Source organism: Stegastes partitus, unplaced genomic scaffold, assembly GCF_000690725.1.
Source record: "Stegastes partitus isolate 25-593 unplaced genomic scaffold, Stegastes_partitus-1.0.2 Scaffold1644, whole genome shotgun sequence".
Taxonomy (NCBI): domain Eukaryota; kingdom Metazoa; phylum Chordata; class Actinopteri; family Pomacentridae; genus Stegastes; species Stegastes partitus.
This window is the reverse complement of record NW_007579375.1, coordinates 133,117-159,483: the sequence shown is the minus strand read 5'-3', so window position 1 is coordinate 159,483 and position 26,367 is coordinate 133,117. Positions and strand designations below refer to the sequence as shown.

At 41.6% G+C, this 26,367-nt stretch overlaps 1 protein-coding gene across 1 annotated transcript in view; it reads left to right on the top strand.

Annotated features, from left to right (window-relative positions):
• The first annotated feature begins 231 nt into the window (after positions 1-231).
• The window catches only part of garnl3 (GTPase activating Rap/RanGAP domain like 3), a 75,816-nt gene continuing 49,680 nt past the window's right edge, over positions 232-26,367 (top strand). Inside the window, exons 1-4 of the mRNA XM_008301233.1 lie at positions 232-348; positions 21,133-21,207; positions 23,033-23,132; positions 24,830-24,948. Coding sequence (XP_008299455.1) covers positions 232-348; positions 21,133-21,207; positions 23,033-23,132; positions 24,830-24,948 — 411 coding nt within the window. The remainder of the gene's footprint in view (positions 349-21,132; positions 21,208-23,032; positions 23,133-24,829; positions 24,949-26,367) is intronic.

Here is a 26,367-nt window from a genome sequence, read left to right as displayed (position 1 = left end):
CAGTCACCATGCCACCGGCAGCCCTGCCACACCAACAAAGACACAGACAGGAGGAAGAGAGAGGGAAAAGAAAAGGCACAAGGGATGAGAGAAAGACATAGTGTGAGCACAGTGTCCATGAACAAGAAGACAGACTGAAATAAGTGAGATAAAGAGACTGGAGACAAGCAGATGCTGCCACTTTTGCATGAGTAATGTCACAGTTTGTCTATGTACTATGTGTGTACTGCGATGGAGGCAAAACAGGCCCTGTGCTTGACCATGCGTTTGTGTTGCAGCTCTGCCTCAGAGGACTTGGGCTGCAGGCGTGGAGACTTCAGCAGGAAACACTATGGTTCGGTCGAGCTGGTGAGTCCCACCCACAATGCACTCATCTGTTCGTTGCTCCCTTTGTGTCTCAGCATGGGTGTCTCCTCATCCTCTTACCCTTTATCCTCCTCATTGATTCTTCTCTTGATGATGTCCCCTCCCTTTCTGTGTCTGTCTCTCTCTCTCTCTGCCTTCCCCTCTTTCTGTTGGCATGGTTGGACAACAGAGGGGGACTGATGAGTCATGACGTACTGGGTGTGGTCCAGCGATGTGCTTTGCCAGCGTGGATCACAATAGGCGCTCACAGTGATGCAGGACTCTGCTTGCTGCCCAGCCTCCAAACTTCATTTGTTTTATTTTGACGCTGCTGGTGTAAAGCTGCAGCACAGTGTGTGTTTTTGTGGTTGATTACTAAGCTGTTGAGTCATTGTTGCTGTGGGGAAATGTGTGTGTGTGAGTGTACATCCCTCCACTGTGAGCTGAGTCTGTACATCCCGATAGCCCAGAGGGACAGGAAGTCCTAGGGTTTTCTCGCTGCAGTCGTACTTCCTACCAGAGACATATTGTGGGTTTGTCCACGAGTGCTGCGCACCACGTGTGCAACAGATTAGTGTTGAAGAGAAACCACATGCTGCCTATCAGCACTAGCAGACTGACACTATGCACAATGCTGCTGTGTGGGGGTGAGAAAACGAGAGAGCACCGGGAGTGTGAGGCAGGATGAGGTCACTAATAGCCTCCATATTCAAAGTGAGTCCATCACAAAGCAGGCGACTGCTTCCTTTTTACATTAAACATGGGGTGTCCTCTCACTGCTACATCTAGAAATTGGTATGTTTTTTTCTTGTACAGACTACGTGTTGCAAACCAAAGGGTGATCCATTTTGTGATCCATCATGATGGATTAACTGTTAGATATGAGGACAACATGCATAAAGACAATCAATAAATTAAAGGTGAAATCTGATTAAATGAATGAAGAAGCACAACCAATTCAACTGCGTGTTACAGTTAAGGCACAACATCCAGTCATGCTTTGTGACATGTGTAAAGCTGCTGAGCATGCCCAGTTGATTCTGATTTTGTGTCAAGATGGGAAGAGTATAGATCTTTTGAAAGGGGTTTCATTGTTGGGGCACAGACGGCAGGAGCTTCCGTCACAAAGACTGCTCATCTGGTGCTGACAGGGACATCTGATTTTAGATCTATAGGGAAGACATGAGTCTAAAGGGTCAGATATTGTGGTTGCCACTGGGCATTTGATGACGACATGTAAAGGAAAACAGGAGAGCAACTCTTCCTCAGGTAACCCAGAATGTGACATGATCAGACTGTCGGCAACAACACCTTCGTTGACAATTACATAGAGTAATATTAAAGCAGGGCTGCAGGGCATATACCCTCATTACAAAGATGAATGCACATTTAAGAGTTCAGTGGTGCAGAAACCAGAGGCACCGGTCTACAGAGATATGGAAACAAGTGATACGATCAGATGAGTCATCCTTCACCATATTCTCGACAAATGGATGAGCGCATGTGGGGCACATCAAGAGAGTAGTACAGGCCTGAACTCTTGATCCCTGTACTGAGGGGATGTGGTGGCTCTGTTGTGCAGTTGTGGGTATTTTGTTGGCATGATTTGGGTCCACTTGTCCCTTTAGAGGAAACGGTCAATGCAAATCAGTAAAAAAGTTGTTCCGAGTGCTTCGCTTTATCCTGTGATGAAACATGTGTCTGTCCTGATGGGAGTGATCTCTTTCAGAATGACAGTAACCTCATCCTTAGGTCACTTAATGGTTTGTTTGTTTGTAAGTGTGAAAATAGTTTGAATCTTAACCACTAACAACTTCTTCTAGAAGTTAGTTTTTGGCCTTGATGAATGCTTCATATTAGCAAACCACTGCTAGTAATAAGCAATGATCGCTGATATAGAACTGCCATCTAAGTCTCTTAAGCTATAGTAGCTTAATTAAGGAAATGTAAGTACCAAAGCACTTTTTTTTTTCTTCAAAAGAATCCTTTCCAGTAGGAATGTGTTTAAGACATGACAATTCCTGATGGGATAAGAGGCTGTGTGGTGTGTTTATTAGAAGGGGAAGTGAATAATGGAAAATTAATGACAGGGCTTGGTAAACCCCGGTTGATCTTTAGTAATAACCTACGGGAGGATAAGCACATGTTGCCAAGCTTACATCTTATCCTTGGTCCTTGACTCTGCAGTGAAATTAAGTCTTTGTTTTTCGGTGGGAGAAGAAATATAATTGCTTGTGTGAGCATACAAGGGAGAGTGTTTTTGTCGAGTTTGGTGTTCACACTGTTTAAGGCTGTATGTCTCCGGGGGAGGCTTGTGCAAAGGTCGGGTCTGTGATTCTGTCGAAATTCAAGTCCTGATGCCTTTTAGCCCACAAACAGCTTTCTGTGTTGACAGTGCTGAATCTGTATGCTCTTGGTCTGTCTGTCTGTCTGGTCAGGGAAAGATTTTAGCACCTGACATTTTCTGAGAAGAACTGGCACGAATTACCCAACATTTTCCTTTCTCCACAAATCTGATATTGGTTAAATGCATGCTTATCTTCAGTTCACTGGAGCAGAGCAGCAAGCACTCTGTCATGGCGATGCGTTGGCTTCATCATGGTGTCTGTGGTGGTGTGAAGTTTCTGTGGGCAGACCAGTGTCCACCAAAAATGACTGTGTTGAGGTCAAGGCTGTCTGGGCTGCAGGCTTCAGGTTTAGGCAGAGTGGTTGTTGGAACTTCACCTTGACAGTTGTTTAACTTGCAAAGAAGGATTAAGATAAATGATCAACCCGTTTTAGGAGTACTGTCATTAATTGGTGTATTGAGGCATCAATTACTTATTTTCCATTATCATGTTTTCCAATTTTTCCTAAAACAAGCTACCTTTATAGCTAGATTTGCACTAGTGTAACTCTAGCACAGGTACCAAAATAGATATGTACTTTTTGCATGAAATGTGTTTACATTCAGTGTGTTGCATTTCTTACTATCCACCTTGTCACTACAGAACACATTCCTGTGCAAGTTGTCAAAATTTGATGTCAATGACTAGATTTTTATCAAAAAAACATTACATTTTATTCTTCATGCATCTCCATATGCTAAACATGAAATTTATAAAGCACGATCGCACTTTATTTCCACACTCAGGTACTTTGGTAAACAGAACTAAAGTCCAGCATTGGACCCTTTCTCCTGCTATATCAATAAAGAAAATTTAGCGACCACAGTATGTACCACGTTGGTCCGACCACAAATTGCTCTTTGTGTTGCATCTTTTCCAGGCATGAGTTTGACTGCAGTTTATTCCAATGCGTTGAAGATGTTTTCAAATGTCTCCACACAAATAATTCAAAGCTGGGTCTTCCTAATAACAGAGACAAGCATAAACAGTCATGACTCACATTGTCTGTTTTATTTTTGGCATCATGGAAGCAGTCGTAGCGGTTGCCAATAAGAGTAGATACCTCTACAGTGTACCAGTATGATTCACTGCAGTCCACACACACCAACTGCTTCTGACATTATACAGCTCTATGGAATCCAGGTACGGTTCATTGTCATCATGAGGGATTTTGATGCCAAACTCTGTTGTAAGTCCACTTGATAATGAAACTACTGCTTTAAGAAGTTGTAGAAATAAGGGACAGCAGAACACAATATTGAAATACAAATTTCTTTTTCGTCTGTAATGACACATGCTGATAGCTTTCAGTAAAAATATCTTTCTGTAGGACCTTATCACAACTCAACACCTCCACGAGCAAGTACAATAAGTACAGTTTATCTGTACAAAATAGGAGATATTGTATGTGGTGACTCAGAATGCCCATATTCTCGGCACAAAGTCAAACACGATTCCAGTAGGTGTTGGATGCCGCCAGGGTTGTCCATTGTCTCCGATCCTGTTTGTGATATTCGTGGACAGGATCTCAGTGTGCAGCCAGAGTGAGGAGAGTGTAGAGTTTGGAGACCTCAGTCGTGTCTGCTTTTTGCTGATGATGTGGCACTGTTGCTTTCATCAAGTCGTGACCTTCATGCAGTTTGCAACCGAGTGTGAGACTCAGCACCTCCAAATCCAAATCCTCCAAATTGCTTCCTCTGGGTTGGGGGTGAGTTGGTGATTCAAGCGAGGGTTTTTGTGTCTCGGGAGTTTTAGTATCTCAATATGTTGTTCACGAGTATTGGAAAAATGCAGCAAGACATGGACAGATGGATTGAGGGAGCATAAGCAGAATGTGGGTGTTGTACCGGAGCGTCGTGGTGAAGAGAGAGCTGAGCTGAAAGGCGTCCTACATTCCAACCTTCACATATGGTGACAAGCTCTGGGTAGTGACCAAAAGATGGAGGCTGTGGATTCAAGTGGGATACGAGTGGCCAAAATGAGTTCTTCCATAGGGTCACTGGCTCACGCTTAGACAGGGCATCAAGAGTGAGCTTGGAGTAGAGTTGATGCTCCTTTTGTGCTAAAAGTAGCCGGCTGAGGTAGTTCAGGCATCTTTGGAGGTTTTAGGGCCAGGTCTAGGTGAGACGACCCCAGGGTAGACTCCCTGGAGGAGTTATATATATATATATATATCATCTGGCCTGGATCTGCCTGGGGATCCCCCAAGAGGTGCTTGAAAATGTTGTTGGGGAGAAGGGATGTCCAGAATACCACTGCAGCCTGAGCCCAATTAAACAGAAGAAAATGGATGGCTAGACATTATTATTATTATTATTAGACCTGCAGATTAAGTGTGGGGCTCACCAAAGTATTGCTCAATTTAACAAGTTTGGTTCTAAAAGAAAGAGTGAGAGAATAATCAATCTAAGCAGTGATAGCTACCGAGCGCTGGGCCTTTCACCTGAATTACAGTATTGGAGCTATTGGAGCCTACAACTACATGCTCATCCAAAGTCATGGAAGTACAATTTTCCATACATTCACTGAACTAATGAGGAGCTAAGGTGTAGCAGAATGTCCATGTATTCACTTTATGTATCCTACTCATAGGATTTAGTTGACTAAGTTCTCCCAAAAAAATGAGCAGACAATCAGGGGGGTGTTGTATGTGGTAGAGTTATAAGTGCCGGAGGGCCCTTTCGTTACATAGAAGCAACTTAGAAACAAAGTAGGAAGTTTCATTTGCTAAATACAACAAAGAATAAGAAAAATCAATATCCTGCTGCTGCACACACACTCACACACACAAACTGGCCGTCCGCCCATATTACATGCCCCAGTCACTCTCGCCAGCACAAGTGAGGTTCCTTTCATCCTCTGTGCCAGCACGCACCGAGAGACGTACATTTACATAAATACTCATCCACACAAGTGAGCAAAAAATACTTCATGACGGCATTTGCGTTCATGGATAGAGACAAACAGCACAAACACAAAGGCAACTCCCACCCTGCGCTGTCACTTCATTCAGTGACAACTCCACGGTCCACTTTCAAAAACTTAATTGTGTGTTGTGCACCAAAGCTGGCAGCAATTAAACTCGTTTCATCCTGACACGACAGCTTAGAGAGCGTGGCGATGTTTTTCCAGTGAATTGAATTGTCTTAATTTGAGGCCCCCGAGATGAAGGTGGTGACGGTGAGGTGGGTGCTGTGCGGTGTAGCGTACAGGGAATCCACACAGGAAAGCAAGCAAACATTGGAGGCATTGAGGATGGAAAAAAAAAACCCATCAGACACACACTCTCATGTCGATCGTTTCTGCGTGCGGGCATGTGCGTTTGTGCTGTTTTGTGAGTTGCAGTGCACAGCGGTGAGTGTGACCGAGGCCACTGTCAGAATTAGTGTGTGCGCATGTGTTTGTGTGTTTGAGAAACACTGTGTTGAGAGGTTAGCTGTCAGTCTTGCACAGCGACTGGTGAGCAGACGGCTCCACTCCCACCTGCCTACCAGTGTTACTGTCACTGCCTCAGAGGCTTTTGACTGCACTGTCACATCGGATTTATTTCCGCTCCCAGCGTGTATCGCACATTGTGTTACTGCGTCTTTTTGTGTGTCTGTTACCTGAGTAAGTTTTGCTTTACAGCGGACACTGTGGCCACAAGTGGTAATTCCAAAAAACTAACTAACTGATGTATAATTCTTGTTTTATTCTGTGATTCTGTGGTGGTTGCTGACAAACACTGTTGATCGTTAGCCATCAAAAGGTCATGGTCATGTCGTACTACACTAATCAGCCACAACTTTAAAACAACTGATGGGTAAAGTGAGTAAAACTGATCAGCTAGTTGCAATGAGATGTTCTGCTGGGAAATCTGGTATTCATGTGGACGTTACTTTGACACATACCGTCCACTTAAACATCATTGCAGATCGAGCACATCCCAACATTGCAATGACTCCCCCGGCAACAGCACCTCAAATAGAGCTGCAACAAATAATCGATTAATCAATTAGTCGTTGTAGCTTTTCAATTGAAAAGCATTTTGTGAATCGATGAATCAGTTTAAGTAAAAGTCATAATTTTCTCTCAACAGTAAACTGAATATCTTCAGGTTGTGCACAAAACAAGACATTTGAGGACATCATCTTGAACATTTTATAGACCAAACAGGAAATAGTCATCAGATTAATCGATAATGAAAGTAATTATTCGATGCAGCCTTACTATGAAAGCTGCTCAGGAATGGCATGAGGACGATGGCAAAGTGGCTGAGATTTGCACAGCCTCCAAACTCCTCAAATCCTAATCCGATCGGGCATCCACAGAAAGCGCTGGAACATCACAGAGGCTTCACTCGTCAGGACCCAAAGGATCTGCTGCCAACTTTCCAGTGTCAGATGCAACAAGACATCCCCAGACCCCCAGTTCTCTGTTCACGCCCAAAGCTATTTTGGTGACACTAGCAGGACCTACACAGTAATAAGCAGGTGGCTTTAATGGCTTTAAATATACTGAACTAGTTAGAACTTTAACTGGTACTGAGGGTTCTAATACATTTTTAGGAAAGTATTCTTAGTGAGCTGCCAGACATTTTGATGACAGTGACAATGGATGAATCATCACCAGCATGTATGTGAAGCGCACACAAAACTCTGGCAAGATTTTTGCATGAAAAATTCTTAAAGCTCACTTAAAAGATTTTTGGACTTTATCAGTCACTGTAGAAGTAATCTGAAGTCTGTGTCATAGCGGGTGATTATCCAAACATCCTTATTCAAATTTATTAGACGCTCTCCTTCTAACTCTTGTCTCTCCATCTGTGCCCCATCCTCCCATTTTTCTCTGATACATAACTAATCGTCTATTACAGCAGCTGATGCATGGCGCTCTGCTGCTGAGCCCTGTGATCTAAGGCTTCACTGCAGCGTCTGCCCACTCTTGAGGGCTCTTAAAGCCGCTGCTCCCATCAGCGTGACTTCTGGGTGGGTGGGACGATGGCCCGATGCCTTCAGTCCAAGTCATTAGTTCAGTCATTGCCAGTGTTGCTGTGGTATAAATGGGTATATTGATGCGGTGCTGTTAGCGTGGCTGGATTTGTCCTAGCCGCAGGTAATGTTCATGCTAATCAGTCAGTGGCCACATGGCAAACGGCCACAAAGCAGTTACTGCTTGTCTTTGATTTCACCTCTGTATTCCTCTTTCCTTGTTTATTATTTCGTGTCGACAACAGTATCATACATTTTACATTCTTATTTACATAGCAGGATTTCCCCGCTGCATGATGGCGTTGTTCACACGCATGCTGTGCAGCAATCAACACCTCGAAATATTTATCTCGTTGTTCAGAATGACTGTATTGTACAGTGTACAGCAGCAGTGAAATATTCGTACTTATATTTTTATTTCTCCAAAAGTTCACATTCTGCCTTTAATTTTAATGACAGATTAAATCCTCAAAAGAGATTTTCTGCCACGCTTCAGACATTTTTTTCAGCTGCTCTTTGCACCTTTCTCTTGTACACATCCTAAAGATATTTAATCACATTCAAGCCAGACGACATAGTTTTCACTTTTTTAGTTCTTAAGAACTTTTTTCTTTTTCCTTAATCAGTGTGTTTTGGATCTTTGTCCTGCTGGAATATTCTTCTTTTGTCAAGCTTCTGAAATTCATGGTGCTATCTATAAATGTCAACACTTTTTGCACTTGAAGAGCATCATATCATCACATTCCCAGCTCTGTGCTTCACTGTCAGGACTATGCATTCACTGTGGTAGTCTTGGCCAGGTTCCTGCGAAACATTCTGGACTCCATCTGAGCCAAACATATTTATGTTGATGTTATCGGGCCAAAGAATGTGCTCTCAGAATTTAACAGGCCTTATTTCATGTTTTTAGCAAGTTTCTTTAGTTTTATCAAGTTATTTTCCAAGGACACCATCATAGAGGTTGATTATGCAATATACTTCACACTATCCGAGCTGTCACAGAAACATAGATTTCCACTGAAAACCCCTGTGCCAAGTCTAAAGCACTGGCCCATCTGTGTCTCCAGAGCTAAAATATAAAAGTAGTGAATGTCCGCTACATTATTTTACTCTGATTCATGGTGCTATGGCTCGCTCTATACCTCCTATACCACCTTACTACTGAGTTTTATTTGATCAAAAATTGTCCCGTATCTGTTTCTATCTTTGTGAAGTGTTACATTTTTCTCCATGTGTAGCCATGATGCCGACATGCAAATAGACCTTAGGTTCAAAATTGAGAAACTTCTGATGTTCGCAGGTCATTTTGCAACATGCAATTAGGCCATTTAGAAAACAGAAATATATTCAGTTTTGTTTCTGTGATCACAGGATGCTAAACTGTTTGCAGGTGTTTTTGCTTTTCTGGTACCGAGGCTCTAACCTGGAACCTGAATATTTGATATAGTCTTTCTAAAGTATTTGTTTTTGATTGTTCTTAAATACTCTGCTGTTTTTTTATTAGATTGTGTTTTGAATTTTGTGACATTTCAGTGATATTTCACAAAGGTGTACCAGCTTCTGTTGTATACTGAATGCAAGAAGAATAAATGCATTCTCAAATATTTGAAAGATATGTCTGGTCATATTCTATGATGCTGATGCTGCCAACAAATTTCACAAAAGACCAAATCCCACAATGAAATGCTTTACCAAGAATAGTCTGCGTACCCAAAGCCTGATATGGCTTCTTCCTCTGTGCCGAAGAGCTCCATTGTTGTTCAGAAAAAGAAGAAGGGAGAAAAAAAAAAACAATTAAAACACAATTGACGTCTGTGGCAGGGATAGATCAGGCTTCGACTGCACAGTCAATATTTGTCGGATCATTCAGGATCTGGAAAACGGAGATCTGGAGCACACAGTGATATTAAAAAGTACAGCACCTTATTAGAAGCTCTTGATATTACTGTGTGACCCAGAGCTCATCTGTCCAGATCCTGATCTGTTGTACTGGTACTGGTTTGGGCTTCAGCTGGCTGACACGCACCGACTTTTACCCCTTTATCATTACTTATTTGTTAGTTTTGACCTTTTCATTTGATTTCTTGAGAATAAGAAAAATAAAGAGGAGAACATCACCGGGCTTATCCTTGGACTAGTTCTCTTTTGCAGCGCTATTCATATGGGCCCTCTGAATCATCTGAAAGAAATCGTAAAATGCACTCATAAAACAACTGGTGGTCTTTTAGCCACCAGAGATGGTGGATTTTGTAATCCCTCTATGCACATGATCAGTAAGACCACATAAAAACAACAGTCGTTTTGGAAAGGACGGTGAAAAGGCAGATAGAATTTTGTATGTTTCCCACGTTTGACTTCCCTCTCTAAACACAGCGGTAGTATTTTTATTCTGGACTGTCTGAGTCATCGGCTGATCTGTGTGACACACTGAGATATTTATGTCTGTATGCCGCTCAGATTCCCTTGTGTATTAGCACAACCTTTAATGATGACTGTCCTGAACTCATGGTCCAACCTCTCAGTGTCTCGCTTTAAAAACCCAGACACATTCTGTCTGGCTTCACTGTGTCCTGAATGAATGAATAACTGGATACTGCTTTTATTTTTATGATACAGTCATTCATTGTCCTAATGATTGTGCAAGTGAAAAAGCTTTTTTAACCAAAATGATCATTTTGATCTCTATTATTTATCACAATTATTCATTGATTTTAGGGGCAATTTTTTTTGTTTTATTGCACTTTCATATTTAAACAGAAAACTGCTTTCATTTTGTGCTACATTCCTGCTAATGTGCGAATCTTTCAATCAAAATAACTGGTCCTTTTTCACGATGCATCTGTGCAAAGTAGAACATAACTAAAATTGGACCAAAATTGAATCAACAAAGCTGCTTTCATTTTATCGTATATTGTGACATTCTGTGTTACGCTGCTGTTGTGGATATCTCAGTTGACACTCAACAAGGCAACATTAGCAACTTCATTCTTCTTGGAATTCATGCATTCATTGTGCTGCAGTGAAGATGCGCTGCAAGGTGACACAGTGGTTAGCACTGTTGCCTCACAGCAAGAAGGTCGGCGGTTTGCGTCCCGGTGAGGACACCCGAGATCTTTCTGTGTGGAGTTTGCATGTTCTCCCTGTGCAGCGTGGGTTCTCTCTTGGTTCTCCGGCTTCCTCCCACACGGTCCAAAAACATGTTGAGGTTAATTGGTAATTCTAAATTTTTGTCTCTTTGGTTGTCTGTCTCTAAGTGTAGCCCTGTGATAGACTGGTGACCTGTCCAGGGTGTCCCCTGCCTTCACCCTAAGTCAGGATAGACTCCAGCCCCCCATGACCCTAGTGAGGGTTAAGCGGTGTATAGATAATGGATGGATGGATTGTGCTGCAGTTGGTGACTGGGAGACCTTAATTGGATATCTAGAGGAGTTTTCTATGAGCAGAGCAGGAATTTCATGTGTCAATATCACAGGTCATCTTTAATTGCGGGAAGAAACAATTGTGATTGAGATTCACATTCACTTCATGTTGCAGTTCAAAAATCATTACCAGCTGAAGACTGATGTTTACGAAATGGAAATGAAGAAACAGTATTGTTCTCGTCTTGCAGTCAAGAGCTTTTTAGCCACATAATTACAAAGCAGTGTGTGCTGTTCAGTCTAACCCTGATCCTGTGATGCTCTGTCCAGTGGTTAGATTTGACTCATGCTTTAATGTTTATTTTTTTCAAATGGTATCCATCACAAAGAGATAATCATTATGGTGAATTACTTGGGCTTATCACAGGTGTAGCTGGAGTTGCAAACCAAACAGAGAACAGCTATCGTTACTTTAACTGTGATGCTGTAGCTTTCTTTCAGTGGATGTTTCAGTTATGAACAATGACTCCACAACATCTAGTTCATAATATATCTCCTTGCTATGGGGAAAATGTCAGCTGCATATTAACCTACTCAGTCAAGGATGCTTAAATTTGCATCCTACAGTACAGTTTCATTCGGAACCCTCAAACTCGTCCTGGTCTTACTTTTGCTTTTGTCTTCTTAAAGGGCTGCATCTAGAAAACTGTTGATTGTGTTTTTAAATGCAGGACTTGCCATAAAGTTGTCCAGCCTGCTGGTTCTGGTAATGTCTGTATTCTCATTTTAAATTTTCCTAAACATGGGAACATAAGACTCACCTGGTTAACCTAGCAACCACATACAGCTTCATGTTATAACAAGGAGTTATTTCAGCTTCCTTGCTGAGAAATCATGTTGCGTTCATTAGTTTGGAGTGTTGGTCTGATCTTAATTCAATCACCACTTGGTATGATTAAGCTGTTGTTCTAAGAAACAGTCAGCTGCAGTTGTAGAAAATTGTAGACTCTTGTACTTCACTATTTTTCTGCTCAAAGAGATAAAAACTCTCACTTTCTTGTACTCCTTTAAACCAGCCACAGTCGTCTTGGGCGGAGGTACGCAAAGAATGGGCCTTTAGTGTTTCCACAAAATAATAATGGAGAAATTGTTTTGGTGGACCATTTGTGCACAGGGAGCTAAGAACTATGATCACAATGGCTAAATCACCATGAAAAAAGAAGAGAGCTTCCTAAAAAAAAAAGCATAAATGACGTGGCAGATGGCATGCTTATACCCACAGTCTACATCTGGTGAGTCAGGCTAATCCAACTGTTTAGTTGTTGAATGTGCAGACAACACGTGCTTCCATAGTTGTGGAATTGACACAGAATTTACCCAGAATCCAGTTGAAACACATTTTAGTTCCATTCAGCATTAGCGGCACTCATCACTCAATTTTTTTTTTTTTGCAGACTTGCAGCTCGTGATCTAACTTCTACCTCCCCAAGTTTTTATGTACACAGTCTTGTACCTTAGAGTTTTTTGTCAAACTGTGTATTTTCTGATGCATTTGTTAATCTTTCGGACTGATGATTTAACCAGAAGCGTTTCAATTGAACCATTTTAAGTGGGAACAGGACTCCCATCTGGATTGGATACATAAATGAAACACAATGAGGAGATTTAATAATGGAGACCAAGAGGAAGAGAAAAGAAGCGACTGCACTTTCATGATTCCTCTGGAAACTTCTTCCCTTTCAGTTTTTAATCAAGGGATTCTGTTTAATCTGCTCCTGTCTTTATTCCATTTCTTCCCTATGTTCTTCTCCTCCACTCTCGATCTCCATCTTAATTTCTCCCCCCGTCTCTCCTCTTCGCTCGTATCTCCTCTCCGACTGTGCACCTGCCTCTCCTCTCCTCTCCCCTCCTCACCCCTTCTTCCACTTCCTCTGCCGCTCTGCTGCCTACGCCTCTGTGTTCTCAGCCTTCCTGGAGGATTGTGAGTGTGCATGAACAGGCCCACTGATGAGATCAATTATCTATCAGCAGTCACAAAAGTATTGATTTAATACCCCGACACACTCACACCCACGTCTCTCTCTCTCTCTCCGTCTCTCTCTCTCTCCCCCTCTCTCTCTCTGCACTGCAGCGCTCCTTTTGTCCCTGCGGGCCTTGGGGAAATCAGAGGCTCTATGAGTACGCCCAGAGCTCGATTGTGTTTGTGAAATGTTCAAATCATGTCCTAAAATGGGAGCTGTTTAAGTGCGTGCGGAAGAGAGAGTGCGAGCGTCTATAAAGCTGGAAAGCCTCTGCCCCTTTTTCCCATGGGGTTACGCTCGGCGGAGACGGCTATTATTCTTTTATCATTGGGCTTTTTGTTGTCACTACACATCGCTCTTTGCCTCTCTTCCCTGTTGGCCTCATCCTTCATCCTGTCCCTCTCTCAATATACGTTCGGTGCCCCCTTCTCCTTTCCGCTCGGCCCCTCCGCTGTTTGCTCCCCGGCAGCGGCGAGGTGCTTTATGGGTTGTTTGTTAAGGCGTAGAAGCATAACGGGCTCCCCCCTTTTTCTCCCCTGTTGCCTCTCTTCTGCCGAGCCCCGGCCCCGGGGGGAATCGTTGGAGTGCAGCTTTTCCTTCTTTGCCACTCTTCTGTTGCATGATTTACAAGCAGTGAATGCATATGTGTGTGTGTGTGCATGGAAACACACACACAGACTCCCCAGAGTGCTTAATCTCTCCTTTCTCGTGACATTTCTTATTCTTTCACCCCAAAACAGCAGAAAGCCCATTCACACGCTGCAGCACAAACACTTACCTAAACGCACATTTAATACGGAAGGGTTTTTTTTCTTCCCCTCATGCAGCCACACACACACATCCACACCAGAGAGGCAGTGCGCCGCTACTGTCTGACTGCTGGTTTCCCCTCCATTATCCTGCGATTGGACAGTTAATGTTGCAGGAGGCAAGAGAAATGGAGGGAGATGGAGGCCCGCAGCTTCGACATTTACTTCCCATTTTTCCGCACGCACAGATCTGAACAGAACCCTCCCTTCGCTCGCCCATAAACACAAGCAAATACAGGGCGCATGCCGCCGCCGCCGCCGCCGTGCTCGGAGATACGCAGAAAATATATTTGTTTTCAAGCCTATTAATATGCATATGAAAGGAGAGAGCACAGTATTTTCTGCAGCCCTCGCCTAAAACACAGCCAGTTATTGCCCAGGAACGTCTCCGTCATTTATCAGAGCTTCACACCTGCAGTAAATATGCTTGGCTCTCTATCTGCTTGGTTTTATTATCTCATTATATACAGTGTACCTTAGGGAGTCGGTGCAGCAAGTGCTTTACTTGTGTGCGCGGTAGGACTGAGGGAAATCAGTGTGATGTTAACAGAAATATGTTTATAATGCTTATAATGTCTTTCATTGTACTATTGATAGATGGTGCCTTTTCTGTAATTACACTTTTGAATGGAATTGCAGATTTGGGTCGTAGAAGTCAGAGAAATAAAAGTTTCAAAATAAAACTGCCACAGAATTGTGGTTCATGAATCCTCCTTATATAACACATACAGTACATGTACTGAGCCATTTTAGTTCTTTTATTGCCATGACTGTAACCTGAAATTAGTTTGTTACTATACACTTTTTAGATTTTTGGAAATATAGTTGACAGAAATATTTGAATTTCACGCCCTGTGCTTCGTCTTTATTACAGTCAGTATGGAACAAAGAAAAGTTCTTCAACTCTCCTCATGTCATTTGAAAGAGAAACAGTTTTCAAGTTATCGGCTGCCTCTTCTCCAAACATATCCCAACGCAACTGCAGTTATGAGTTACTAGTCGTGAGTTCTTCTTCAGTTGTGTGCAGACCTGCTGAGTTTCCCTCGACACAGCTACAAGTTCAGCCGTTTGCCTTTTCGTCTGAGTTGTCAGAATGCACTTAACTGGCTTAACAGGCAGACAGATCACACATCACGGTCTCCTGTTGGAGCCAAAGTCATTATAACTGCCAGCATATTTTCTTAGTTTGACTGATTTGGGCTTTGTGTCACTTGACAACTGAGGATTTAAGATTGTTTTAGCTTTTTTTTTTTTATTGTGAGAAGCGTTCCAGATAGCTAGCCAACAGTTTGCCGAGCGAGCGGCATCGTGGCGTTGATTGACTGACAGCGGTTGTAGCAACATTGACGTGATGTGTCACAATATATCAGAGTTTCCATTGGCTCAAAGCTGGCAACGGTGTGTTTGTTTTATTGCACAGAGCAGCAGAAGCGGTTGTTTATGTGTATAGATGCCATTCTTATGTGTCAGTGCAGTTTTAGCAGTTTTGAAATTATTTTGTGGAACCCTTGGCAAGGTGTCGCTGACCCTCTGGGTTCCAGGGACCACGTTTTGAGAACCATGTGTCCAATGAATTCATCAATTAATCAGAGTAAAAGTTCAGCAAAAAAAAAAAAAAAACGTTCTCAGGTTTTTGCTCTGCTCACATTTATCGTCTGCGCAGCATCACATAATTTTAGCATAAATCACAAAAATAAAAATTACTTAAAATTATTATAACAATTATTTCTAGCTCTTATAAATGGTGTAATTTTGGCGTTTTTTTTTTGTTGTTTGTTTTTTTGTTGTTGTTTTTTATAGATGCATTCCAAATCCTCAAGCAGGCTTTTAGTTTGAGCATTAAATGAAAAAATAATGGCAATGATTTGAATTGTTTCTCAGTCATTAAGATTCTTAAAACAAAAAGAAATTCACATTTCAGTGCCGTATCAGTAAATTCTACATTCTATATTTTCCATTAAATCAGGCTATTTTGTGCATTGAGGATGATAAATTACACAGGATGGAGAGTAATTCTGTTGTATATAATTGAGGGGATTAGTGCCAAAGTGGGCCAAACCACATTTGCAAGAGTTAGAGAAAAATGGGGTCAAGATTTTGTGTTGCTAAAAAAAATCATTGTTGTTGGAGGAGTTGTAGGATGCATCCAAAGTTGTCCTACAGCTACTTTGTGATGACTTATTTAAGTTTTAATTTTGCCTTTCCTTTTGCTGAGCGCCGAAGCGGGCCGTACCATATTTTCTACTTTTTGAGAAACAAGCTGATTTAAGGTTTGTTTTGCTGAACAGCATTGAAGAGTTTACATGGGTCATCATAAGTAACTACAGATAGTTTTGAGGACTAAGGGGTAGAAATAGATGCTTGGTGGTGGTTAATTAAGTGTTTATTTTACCTTGCTGTAACTACGAGTTGAGTTTTCATGGGACTTGAGGTCGCGCTGTCCGCCATCTTGAATCACAAACACAAGCAACTACCTGTGCCCGTGATGTAATGGTCAGCAATTTCTGTGGCTTGGCCCGGTTTGCTACAAAATTTTCATGCCAAAGCCATTATGGGCCAAACTTCAAAGCCGCATTGTGACGTTACTAGTGGGCTGTTGGTTGGTCCACTTTGCCACAAACTAGTAGACCATAAACACTTATCAAGAAAACAGTAAGCTCCACTTTGGATTTTGTTGTGGTTTGGTCCGCTTTGGTGCTAAACCCCTTAATTTATCTTTGTCCTCATTTGAGATCTTAATGTTGAAGCTCACTGGTATGTCAGTGTTGAAGAAGAGAAGTGGATTTGTTCCTTGTGCCATCTCAATGATTCTGAAAACTAGTTTGATTTTGTTTTCTGTTTTACCTCTTTTCCTGGGAATTGTGCAAGAATCTGTTTTGTGAGGTAAAGATTGATGCAAAGACTTAGTCTGCCGTTCCAAGTGAAAGATTTTGGTTTAATCGTTTCGGTCATCAGTTGCTCGAAGGAAGCCTGGGATGTTATTGTGAAAGTACAGATAATGTTAGAAGGCATAAAAGCGGTGTCTTGTATGGAAGGTAGGCCAAATTTTTAGCATGACATGAAAATTGAAACTAAATAACCATTTATTTACATGGTACAACATGTACTCGTCTGTCAGGTCCAGCTGAAGTAAAGCTGAAGTTGCACAATTTAATTTAAGAGCTTTGCACCAATCCCCCAGCTACAGTACGGCATATCAGATTTAATTTAGCATGAACAATAAAGTCAGTGTGACAGTTATTAATGATTTTTTTTTTTTCCAGGATGTAAAGCTCTCGCCTTTTGTCCTCACTTACCCACAGGAATGTTTTGAATGGACGTTAACCCTCTGTCTCACTCCACGATAAGTGCTCTCTCATCACTCTTCCTCGTCATTGTTGCTGTCTGACATGATCTAATGAGCTGCTGAAGTAGGGCACACCACCCACTCTCCAAACCGATAAACACTGCGCCCCGCTTAGTTTTGCACAGACTTTGTCAGCCGTTCAGAATATGGTTTGAGTTATCACTTGATAATTATGCATAACCCCTTACGGCAGGCACTTTAAACTTTACTTGAAGTTTTATCTGAGGTAATAACTGCGCTTACATGCACATTAGTGAGCTAGTTTTTAATCTTTTTGGAGTTTTGACTTTATTCTGGATATCGTACCAATGTTATAAATGAGAAACATGGTTAATATTCCTGTGTACGCGATGGATACAGCGTGCTTCTGCTGAACATCTTTTGGTTTTTGGACAGCTGGTTTGACAAACAAGTCATCAACATCAACTTGGACAGTTTCTCACTGTTTCTTTTTTTTTTTTTTAGTAAGCCAAGCAGTTAATCAATAAGTGATGAACAGTTAAACCTCTGAACCCCCGTGGAGTTTCTTGGCATTTTTTGGGATGCACGATATATCAACGACCACAACGGTATCGGCCGTTATTAGTGTTGTTTTCCATATATCGGTCATATATGGGTCTGATAAACAAATTTAGCCGATGTGATATTGCTGCTATTTCACAGATGTTTTTTACTTAAATGGTCCTGGACTTGAACGTTAAATATGGTAAAATATGTTTAAATATGTTTTATGACCATGTGGTCTAGTTTGGTATGGGCTTCTTTTGAATTGTTTTCATGTTCTCATAGTGCTTACTTATACTCATTTTTCGGTGTGAACAAAAATTAAATATATCGGCATCGGTAATATCGGTTATCGGCGATATCAGAAATCTTAATATCGGATATCTGTATCGGCCAGAAATGTTAATTTTGTGCATCACTAATTTTTACTCAATTTGGCTCATTTTTCACTGAAATATCAAATCCTGCACCTCTGTGGAAACAGCACAACCATGACTGGAAGTAAAGAGAACTCTGGTATGACACAGTTATAATGCCATAAATCTTTTTTCTTTTTTTTTTTTTTTTTAAAGGAAAAAATTAATGTTTCTTTTAAAATATTTTGAAAAAGAAATTAATCAACATGTCCAACATTACTGTGTCCAGGGCTGTTTAAACACAGTTCAGCCGAAAAGTCCCTGAATTTTTGTCATGTGATTGTTGTTCACAGGTGAACCACGAATAGTTTCATTGTTGTGATTTTTTTGTTTTTTACAGAATCTGGTTAGGGCCTACAATTTTTTTGGTGCATTTTCAAACAAGATATGTAGCATAAACTAATTGTGACTAAGTTTCATCTTAAATTTGGTTTAACTGTTCCAACAAACCAAAAGTCACCAAGTTCAAGGATCACTGGACAACAAAAAAGCCAACGATTCTCCTTGTTTTTCTGATTTCTGGTGCAAGTAAATGGTGTCATTTTGATACCATGGCTTTTACACCCATCAGCAGGTTTTGGGGTTTAGAGGGGTTCATTTATAAAATCAGTCCTCAGTTGCAGGCTTAGTTTCACTGTGTCTGTTTAGACTTCCTAGAGGTCAGTTGCACCACAAGTACTATGTCGTAGCTTTCTATGTTCAATGTCGCTCTCACAGCATCTTCCTTCTCATCCTCTTTTTCCTCTTGGCTTCTCCAGACGTTTTAGGCCATCTGGACATATCACAGGGTGCGCAGGGATACACAGCCATGCCAGAACTTTTTTTTTTTTCTCATTGGCAGAGCGAGGATCCCTGTCGGCTAGGGCAGCAAAATAGAGTGCAAACGTCAAGAGGGTCAAAGAGTAAAGGGCAAAGATGCAGAGAAAAAATAGCAGGAGGAGAAAGTGCAGCAAGGGAGGAGCGAGTCTGTGGTCCGTTGCCTGGCAACACAGCATCATTCAGAAAGACGGTGCTGGGGGGGTTGAAAGGGAATGGGGACGTGAAGAGGAATTGATTGAAAGGGGGTTTTGCAGACGTCCACAAGGAAAAGAGGATGATGGTTTATAGCAGCAACAATGACTAAACATCAGACTCATTAGCACTGTTGAGCTGTCAACGCAGTGTGTTGACCTTTATTTTGCACACAATTTTTAGGTGTTACTTTTTTTCTTTTTTACATTTTTAGATTAGCTCATGTACCAAAGGAATGCTTACTTTCATATTTATGCCTGACGCTCCTCACTTGGAGGTCTTTAGCTTTTTTCTGTTGGCGTCTTCCTGGAGATCCCCTCACCTGGTGGTCTTGGGCAGCCCTCTTTGTCTTCCCGTGAGGTTGTCGTGTTAAAAGCTTCTCTGGTAGCGTTTGACACCTCTCTTTCTCCTTTCAATTTGCATCTGCTGTCGATAGTTGTTGTGTCCTTGTGCACAGATCATTATTGCTGATCTTGTCTGGCCAATGGACATTAAGATCTCTTCTTGATGATAACGGTTTGCACTTCATTGATTGTGATCGTTGTCGGTCTCCAGCTTTCAACACCATAAAGCTGTTTAAATGTGGGCTAAAATTTCTTATGTTTGTTTACTACTTTAAACAGGGAGGTACAGATGCAAATGGCAAAGCAAGAATAGATGAGACCAGGACAGCTTTTTTAAAGCTGAAGAACATCCACAGTGACATAGCAATGAATACCTAAGGAATTGCAAACAAAAGAGCATGTAGAAGTACAATGAACTTAGATTTTTAGTGTATATTTCATATAAGACAGGCAAAGTACAGCCTGCAGCAAAGTAAACATATGTTCCGGTTAAGAAGAAGAACAGAGCAGAAAATTATCAGATTATGTCTTTTCAGGCAGACAGAAGGCATCTTTGAGATCGTAAAAGTACTTTCAAAGACACAAACCACTGCTGGATAATATATTTAACAGTCTGAGAGGCTACAGCCATGTTAGGGTGGCTACATGCCCACAAAAAACATGCAGATGTTTTGCCAGTAAAATATTTACCCTCTTATTTTAATGAGCATTTTCTCTTTTTTTTCTTTTTTTTTTTAAAAAAAAATGGCACTAAACACAGAGTAGAGCTGAGGTTTCCTGTGCACAAATTGAGTTATGAATCTGATAACGACTCTTGATGAGAATTTCAAATCGCTAATATTATTTAAAAAGTCTGTTCAAAGCTTCATAGCACTCGATCCGGCGGTTGTTGAGATACATTAAACTGTAGTGGACCGACTCTCTGCTGCTGCTGTTATAGTCTAAAATTAATGCTTTGACTTTTTCCCTTTTGGTTTGCGTAGAGAACACTGCGTCATTCTGACTCACGGAGCAACAAGTGCAGAGGTTACAGATGGAGCAGGCCATCACCTAAATCTCATGTAACAATCAGGACAAGAGGGAACAAGCGTTCGGCGTTTCCCAAAAATGTTTCTGTAAGTCGTGGACAGGATACGGTCTGTTCTCGTCCTCTGCCCTCTCTTGTTTCGCTCAATCTCCACACTACCATTAACTGTCTTATTTGGCTCTCATAATGTCTCCTCTCCACTGCTGTAGTAGAGAGAGGTGAGTCAGCAAGAGACAGATAATTGGGCGATAAGTAGAGGGTGGCAGATGAAAATGAGGGAGGGAAAAAAAAAAGAACATAAAACCCCCTTTTTTTTGTTTTTTTTTACAGCAGCGTGAGGGAGTTCAGACTCATTGCAGAGACTTGAATCATGATTGACGATTAAAGAAGTGTCGATAATCTATGCAGCTGCAGCTTGTGTGTTTGCAGTCGCGCTCACGTTGTCACATGGAGGTGATGCGTCCGCTGCGCTTCCTCTTTTTGTCTGTGAGCAAAGCCGCCTCTCATGTGTTTATGACCTGCTTATTACTTGTCTGCCCAAGTCTTGCTTTTTCAGGTATCTAATTTTAAACATGTCTCTGTCTCCCTCTCAGCTGATTTCCAGTGACGCAGATGGGGCCATTCAGCGGGCAGGACGCTTCAGGGTGGAGAATGGCTCGTCAGATGAGGTACGTACAATATAATACGCTTTTGTGCGCATCTCACCGATCGCCTCTGTCGCACTAACGGCAGCATGTGACGAGCAGCCGTCAACGCCAGGCAGTAAATGGTGCATGTGTTTCTTTTCTTTTCTTTCTTTCTTCTTCTTGTTGTGTGATTATTTTTAAAGTAGTAACTTAGAACAACTAGTTTTAATTGAGGCAGTAACATAGCGGACATCTATCAGTGATGACTCATATTTTCTTGAAGTGGTTTTTGATGAGGAAGTTGGTAACACTAACATGTCTGAAGTGAAGTTACACCCAACATCAGAGTGTCTTAGTATAGCATAAAGAATGGACGCAAAGAGCAGCAACTCTACAGCTCTCTAATTGTCAGGTTGTATGAAGGCGGTATTGATTTTCTCATTATGGCTCAGTAAAACACAAATATTCCTTTAACATGACTCATGTAGTGGGGTGGCTCAGTAGTGCAGTGGTTTAGCAGAGCTCTGAGGTGGAAGTTTTAGAAAAAATATCTGTAGAATGGTATTTTCTCATCATGTGGTGAAACACTGGGAAAGGCATCAGAAATACCTTATTGCTTTGGATGATGCTCTGATCCGGCTTTGCACTGAACATAATTTGGTTTTAATGGTCAAACTGTTTAGTCATGTTGCCTCATAGGATAGCAACAATTGCAAAACACTGCCGACAGACCACCTGTTTTTGGTCATTCTTCCTGCAGCTGAAATGTTTCCATTCGACTGACATTCCTGCAACCAAATCTTCCTTGTCAGTGCTTCTCTTTGGTTCCTTGCTTTTTTTCACTGTGCACATCTGGAGCCTGCATGTCGACAAACTCCATGAATAAAGAAAAAACTCCAAGTACCTTTAAATCTGAATAAATTCTGTTCCTCAATTCCTGATATGTTTGAGTTAAGTAGCTTTAGCTGGATGCAGTGTGACTATGCTGAAACAATATATTGTGCAGCTCTACCATGAACACAGCTAATCTTATCATACTACTTTCTAACCTGTGTAGGAGGCATTTTAAACATGTTTAGCTGTTGCCCTTGTTTAAAAAAAAAAAATCTGTCCATATGTGTCCACATGACAAAATTGACATTACGAAGACTGAATCCTCAAGCGGATCCTCGTGTAGCATAACTCAGACATGCCACCCGTGAAAAGAGGTCACAGTTACATTACTTATTAAATGTGTTGCATTATTGCAAAACTTGCAAAGGGGAAAAGTCTGTATATAGTTCAAGCCGATGTATATGTCTAGAAATATTAATGGAAAGAACTGCACAGAGTAGAAATGGTCTCATGTAGACTCTCAGTGTAACTCAATGCAGGACACTTCATCTGTATTTTATAGTGGTGCTAACCTAGTCTTCAATAATGCAGAGAAGTCGTGTTGACCTTGATATCTCTGCATACGAAAGGTCTTTCCATGAGATGTATTCCTCACCAGATCTCATAGAGTTCCATATGGTAACAATTTGATGGCCAGCTAACCAACTTCATTATGTCAAACTCGCTGCAGCGTTTCCAGTGTTTGTTTTTAAGTCAAAAATGCAGCAGATGTCATGCTATATGACACAGGGAGCCTCTTACAAACCTTTAGCTTCCCACCATTTTATCGAGAATCTAGATTATTTACATGATGATGCGACTCTGATAGTGTGGAGGTTTGGCTGCGTCTCATTTCCTGCCCTGTGCTGTAATCTGTGCTGCTGTATTGTTTAACAGTTTTCCACAGTGTAGACTGCTGCGACTCAAGCTGTGGCCATCATGATGACAATGTGGTGTGTGTGTGTGTGTGTGTGTGTGTGTTTGTGGCAAACAGACTTCGGACTACACTCCAGGAACCTGGAGGAGAACCGATGTCCATCTGGAGAATCCAGAGTACCACACCAGATGGTTCTTTAAATACTTCCTGGGAAAAGGTCAGTGCTGCTCTGCTGTTCTCTGTCTAAAAACACACTCACTCACAAAAACACAGAGTTTGTATGAGAAAGACAGAAGAATTAAAGGCATGAGAAAGAAGCTAGGGTGCTGGTTTTTAGATGTTGCAGAAATAAAACATGGTCTGAATGTCTTCCCTTGTCTATGAGCGCTTCTTATCTCATGAAGTCAGTGTCATGCTGCACCGCTCTTCATTCAAGGCCAAAACCTGTTAGCATGCAGCCATATCCCCACGAGAGTCTCAACTACACTCTAATCCCGTACACCGCCCAGGGAGAAGGCCCACGGAGGACAGACAGTCTCACTAGACGGGAAAGGCTTGCCTCTACAAGATAACACAATGAAGATTGGACTGTGAGCCCAGCTCTGTGCAGCAAGCTGGCAAAAGCAGGAGTTTGTTAAAAATACATTCGACTCGGTCACCTGTTCCTTCACCTTTCTGACCCTTCATGGTTTCGCCATCATTAACGCCCTGCCTGTTTTCTCAGACTCACTGTGTGGGCGGTGATGCATGTTGCGAAACATGTCTTTCCTCTCTGGCTTTCTTTACCATGACTTGTATCAGGACTAAACACCATCAACTGAAAGGCTCAGATGAAGGACGAGAGCTGGAGATCGATGGCTGTACATGAGGGATAAAATTAGACAAGAGTAAGTCAGCTATGGAAGGAAAAGAAATCCCTTTTCTCCTCCAGCCAGGGTCTAATCATGCTATGGCATGGGCAGTTTAAAATGAGCCATGTCTCAAGAAAGTTGGCTCGACCTGTTTGGACTGCAGCTGAGCCATCTGTGTCTCACAGCCTGAGCAGAGCCGACTGCATCACACAACACAACACATTATGAACCGGAGGCCAGTTATTCTAACACAAGCACTTCCTGCCTGATGAAGACCCAACAGCAAGACGATGGCTTCACTTCTCAATTCCTACATGATTAAGCTAAGAGTGATACCACAGTTTATCCCCCTTTGTTTCCCTGTTGTCCTGCCTTAAATATGACGATAATTACCAATTATAGAAACGCAGAACGTGTTCTCTTGTAACCAAAGGAGATGCTCAAGCGAGCTGCACTAGTGGAGCAAAACCTTGTAAAGACGTTGGTCGCCTTAAGCATAAAATCATGGCTAACGAAGACTGAACAGAGCCGGAAACCAAACGGAGAAAGAAAGCGAAATTGTGGAATTAAAAAAAAAATGTTTAAGGGATAGAAAGCATTAGAGGAGGACAAAGGAAGAGGCAGCAGAGATCCTGCATCTAATTGGGTTGGGAGGTCTGTCCAGCATTGTTTCTGAGGATGTTGCCCTGTCAACCGGGGAGGCAGCAGCATGAATGTGTGACTCTGCTGTGGTGGTGTCAGGAGACCTTTGTATCTGGGGGGGCTTGAGTGAAAGGGAGACAGGAAATAAGGAAAGAAAAGGTAGGAAGGAGGCCAAAGTGGTAAAGAAAAAAAAAAACAGACCAAGACAGCAGAGGATAAAATACGTAAACATTTTAATGGGAAAGGATAGAAATCAGGCATTAAGAGTAAACGGAAATGTGTAAAAAAGCACATTTTATACTCCCGATAAATAGAAGTCAGTTCACCAGGCACTTTAATGTTTTGATCGCGATGTCCACACATGTTAAATATCTTTTGTTCATGTGTAATATTAACTGTGTATTCTCTCTGTTGCCCTCAGTCCACCAGAACTATGTGGGTACAGATGCAGAGAAGAATCCCTTCTACCTGTCAGTCGTCCTCTCAGACCAGAACAACCAGCGGGTTCCTCAGTACAGAGCCATCCTCTGGAGGAAGACGGTGAGTCCACCATCACTGCCTCCCACTCACCTTGCCGCAGAGGTGGAAGACTCAGAAGTAAAAAAAAAAGTAGTAAGAAAATAATGTAAAACAACTCCAATACTCATTAAAGGCCTGCATTTCAAACTTCTAACTGACCTGTGGTTGTCCTGTGGAGGAGTTGAAAGGATCCTCTGTTGTGTTTGTTCTGCACTAGCGAGTAAACCTGGATGTAAATGATGCAGGATTTACAATGCTTTGCATATGTTACACATCAAAGATGTACCTTCAGTTCTGATCAGCCTTTTGACAAACCAAGGAAACTCCATAATCCACCTTTTTTTTTTTTTTTTTTAAAGGTATTTTCAGCAAATAGTGACTAACCCTGTAAACCCCCAAACCAGCCAGCAGGCCTAAATGGCATCTTGTCTTAAAAAAATAAATAAATCTACAGGCGTACATTTACTAAAAGAGAAACTGTAAGAACAGAAAGAAAAGTCAAAGGTCAGTAGTAAAATATCTGTAGTATATAGAGTCACTGTTTTTTGTTTCAGTATTGATAACGCTGGAGAACCTGGCAAAAATTTTGCACATGTTGATTCCAGGTTTTTTCACTTTTTGTAATATGAATGGTCAAAGTAATTCAACAAAAAAAAAAATTCTGCAGAGAAATAGTTAATAGTTTTACCGATTTCATTTGCAAAAAAAAAAAAAAAATCTCTCTGGTGGAACACTAATAGATATCTGGTTCTAACTGGGAACTGCTTTTATATAGAGGACAGAAAGTCCAAAATGTTGAGAACCACAAGTTTATTGTTACAAAATGTATTATATTACTTTTGCTTTATTTATGCTACAACTGAATCTGAAAAGTAACTCCTCTAAATTCTAAAGTAGAATAAACCGTGTGTAGCCAAGCAAAGTACGAGCACCTCATAACTGTGCTTGATGTCCTCAGTGACTCTCCAGCGTTAGCTCACAGGATTTTCCTCCACTCAGAAAGAAGGGAACTGAAACTTTTAGTACGCTGCACATGAGAACATTTTCTACTTAAACGCACAGTTGTAGGTGGTGTTTTTTTTCAGCGATCTGAATGTGAGAAACCACAAAGTGGTGTCTAGAGAGATGCTACTCCACGTTTGAGTCACCGTGCATGTAGGTGTGTGTGTACGTGTGTGTGAAATGCACGTTCATCATTGTGTGTTTGTAGTTTAGTGATTCAGTTTCATGACCAAGATAGCTTGGATCTAATTTTAGCCTCCAGCCTCGTCTGGAACCTGATTAGGGCGGTGCACCTCCGCTGCCTGATCACATTGATTTGTCTTGTTTCTGTAAGACTCTGACCGGTACAGGATGTTGTTGTTGTTGTAGAATAGAACAACTTTGTGTTGGCTTTTATTACTTTGGTTTAATTTGCAATTATTCTTTGACTAATTGAAG